At 60.3% G+C, this 3,378-nt stretch overlaps 1 protein-coding gene across 1 annotated transcript; it reads right to left on the minus strand.

Annotated features, from left to right (window-relative positions):
• Positions 1 to 604: 604 nt before the first annotated feature.
• FZD2 (frizzled class receptor 2) lies at positions 605 to 2,844 on the minus strand. Its single transcript, XM_033078859.1, has one exon. The coding sequence runs from the start codon at positions 2,351 to 2,353 to the stop codon at positions 680 to 682; it is 1,674 nt and encodes a 557-aa protein (XP_032934750.1). The 5' UTR covers positions 2,354 to 2,844; the 3' UTR covers positions 605 to 679.
• Positions 2,845 to 3,378: the final 534 nt, after the last annotated feature.

The raw sequence follows: 3,378 nt of genomic DNA on the forward strand, positions 1-3,378 counted from the left end.
GTTTTTTCCCTTTTTCTCCTCTTTTTTTCCCCCGATCCTTTTTCTCTCCTAATTTTCGTCTCCTTTTTCTCTTTCCTTTTCTCTTTTTTTTTCTTCTTTATTTTCTCTTTTCTCTTTTTTATTCTATTCTCTTTTCTCCCCTTCTCCTATTTTTTCTCCCTTTCCTTTTTTTTTCCTCCTTTTTCTTCCCCTTTCTCCTTTTTTTCCGCCCTTTTCTGTTTTCCTCCACCTTCTCCCACTTTCTTCCTCTTTCCTCCTTTTTCTCTCATTTCCCCCTTTTTTCCCCTTTTCTTTTTTTACCCTTTGCTTCTCATTTTTCCCTCATCTCCCCCTTTTTTCCTTCCTTTCCTTTTTCCTTTTCTTTCCCCTTTTTTCCTACCTTTTCCACTGTTTTCTCCCTTTTCCTTCTTTTTCCTCCCCTCTTCCTCCTTCCTTTTTCTCCTATTTCTCCCCTCCCTCTCCTTCTCTTTTCTCCCTCTCTTTTTTCACATTTTAAAATAGAAGTATATAATTAAATTTACAAATGCTATTTACAGGTTTAATTACAAAAAAAAAAAATCAAAGAGAAAGAGAGACACCCCTTAGACATTAATAAATCTAAAAATAAAAAATATATAATAATTCCTCCCCCCCACCCCCAAAAAAATATTTCAGGCCGAAGGGCGGCGGGGCCGGGGGGTCACACCGTGGTCTCGCCCTGCTTGCTGTTGGTGAGCCGAGTGTAGAACTTCCTCCAGGAGTGCAGGGTTTTGCCTGACCATATCCAGAACCCAGAGGTGATGCCCACGATCAGAGTCATGAGATACTTGATCATGTAGACGGTGAAGTCGGGGGTCATGCGGGGGGTGAAGTGGAGCGGGCAGGGGATGGCCAAGCTCTTGCAGTTCTGGCTGATCCAGCTGCGCTCCCAGTGCTCGCGGAACGCCTGCTCGTAGAAGTAGCAGGCGATGACAATGGTGGCCGGGACAGTGTAGAGGACGCTGAAGACCCCGATGCGAACCATGAGCCGCTCCAGCTTCTCCGTCTTGGTGCCGCCATGCTTCATGATGGTGCGGATGCGGAAGAGGGAGACGAAGCCAGCCAGGAGGAAGGAGGTGCCAATGAAGAGGTAGACAAAGAGCGGGGCCAGCACAAAGCCCCGCAGAGGGTCGATATTGTTGAGGCCCACGAAGCAGACACCACTCAGAAGGTCCCCATCGATCTGCCCCATGGCCAGGATAGTGATCGTCTTGACGGCTGGCACTGCCCAGGCAGCCAAGTGGAAGTACTGAGAGTTGGCCTCGATGGCCTCGTGGCCCCACTTCATGCCAGCGGCCAGGAACCAGGTGAGGGAGAGGATGACCCACCAGATGGAGCTGGCCATGCTGAAGAAGTAGAGCATCATGAAGAGGATGGTGCAGCCCTCCTTCTTAGTGCCCTGCACCACGGTGCGGTAGCCGTCCTCCTGGAAGCGCTCGTTGCAGACCACCCTCTCCTCCAGCACGAAGCCAGCAATGTAGGCTACTGACACCATGGTGTAGCACCCTGAGAGGAAGATGATGGGTCGCTCGGGGTAGCGGAAGCGCTGCATGTCCACCAGGTAGGTGGTGACGGTGAAGAATGTGGAGGCACAGCACAGGACAGACCAGATGAGGATCCAGATGCGGGCGAAGCGGATCTCATCTTCGTTGAAGAACATGTGGCCATCAGGACGGGTGGGCTCACAGGGTGCCGCACAGTCCTTCTCCCCCAGGAACTTGTAGTTGAGGTAGCTGGGCACCTTCAGCGCCCGCGGGCAGTGGAAGGGGTGGTCGAGGGTGGCATAGCGGGGGGCGCCGGGAGTGCCCTGGCCAGCCAGCGGTGTGGCACTGGTCAGCAGCGCTGGGGAGCCGCCGTCCTCCGAGTGGTTCTGCCCTACACAAATCTGCTCAGCGCCGTGCCGGGGGAAGTTCTCACATCGCAACCGCTCTGGCCACTGGAACCCAAACTTGTTCATGAGGGCCTCGCAGCCCTGGCGCGCCCGCTCGCAGATGGAGCGGCACGGCGGGATGGCCTGCTCCAGTACCGTGCACACCGGCGCGTACATGGAGCACAGGAAGAACTTCAGCTCCAACGAGCACTGCACCTTCACCAGCGGGTAGAACTGGTGGACCTCCAGCCCTGCATCCTCCTGGTTGGTGTGACCCAGCAGGTTGGGCATGATGGTCTGGTTGTAGGCGATGTCGGTGCAGAGTGGGATGGAGATGGGCTGGCAGAAGCCGTGGTCGGGGATGGAGATGCCCTTCTCACCATGCAGCTGGGCCCGGCTCGGCGCCGGCACGCTCAGCCCTGCCAGCAGCCAGGCCAGGGCGGGCAGCACGCCGGGGGGGCCCATGGTGCCCCGAGCCGTGCGCCCCGATTTACCGTGCCCGGTGCCCAGCCGGACAGCCAGTCCTCCCGTCCGGGTCTGCCGTGCCCGGTGCTGCCTGGATGGCTCCCACAGCCGGATCTGCCGTGCCCAGTGCCGCCTGGACGACTCCCGGTGACTGGATACACTCGGGTCCCGCCTGGATGACTCCCGGTGGCCTGATCTGCCGTGCCCGGTGCTGCCTCGACGGCTCCCAGGGATCAACTCTGCCGTGTCCGGTGCTAGTTGGACGATCCCAGTGACTGGATACTCTCAGGTCCCGCCTGGACGGCTCCCGGATCCCCCGTACCCGGCACCGCCCCGATAGCTCCCGCTGCCCGCTGTCCGCCTACCCGTGCCCGCGGGACGGCTCCCGATGTCCCGATCTACCGCTGCCCAAACTTGGCGCTTCTGCTGCTCCCGGTGCCGGGTCCCGGAGCCGCGGGCGGGCGGTGATGCCGGGAGGGTGGCGGGAGGAGGGTCCGGGGGGCGCCAGGGGAATGCCGGGGGGGTGCCGGGGGGGTGCCGGGGTCCCGGGGCGCGGGGAGCGGAGCAGCCGCACCGGACGCTCCCGCCGCCTTTGTGCGGGGCAGCGCCGCGTCCCCGCCGGGCGGGACCAGTGCCCCGCGCTCCGCCCCCCGCCCCGCCCGCTCCGCCAATCACATTCAAACGGCGCGACCGCCACGCCCATGCCGGTGCGAGCCACGCCCCGGCCACGCCCCCGTCCCGGGGGTCACCGCCCCCTCCCCCCCCGCAAACTTTTTCCGAGCTGTGCAAACTCCCCCCGCGGGTGAGGTCGGGTCGGGGCCGCGGGGAAACCGCCCTCCCGTGTCCCCAGACCGCATTGTGGACTGTGTCCCCTGTGCCTCCCGTGTCCCCTTGGTCCCTGCTCTGTGTGCCCTGCTGTCCTGTGTCCGCCTGTGTCCCCTACTTCTCCCCCCTTCCCTGAAAACCCCCTTGTTCATCGTACCTCTGTTCTATGCCCTCCCCTGTCCCCTGCGCCTCCCATGTAC

Source organism: Catharus ustulatus, chromosome 23 (genome assembly GCF_009819885.2).
Source record: "Catharus ustulatus isolate bCatUst1 chromosome 23, bCatUst1.pri.v2, whole genome shotgun sequence".
In the NCBI taxonomy this organism is placed as follows: domain Eukaryota; kingdom Metazoa; phylum Chordata; class Aves; order Passeriformes; family Turdidae; genus Catharus; species Catharus ustulatus.

Bases quoted from the DNA above. Each gene is read 5' to 3' on its own strand.
- FZD2 (XM_033078859.1), bottom strand. From the start codon at position 2,353: ATGGGCCCCCCCGGCGTGCTGCCCGCCCTGGCCTGGCTGCTGGCAGGG.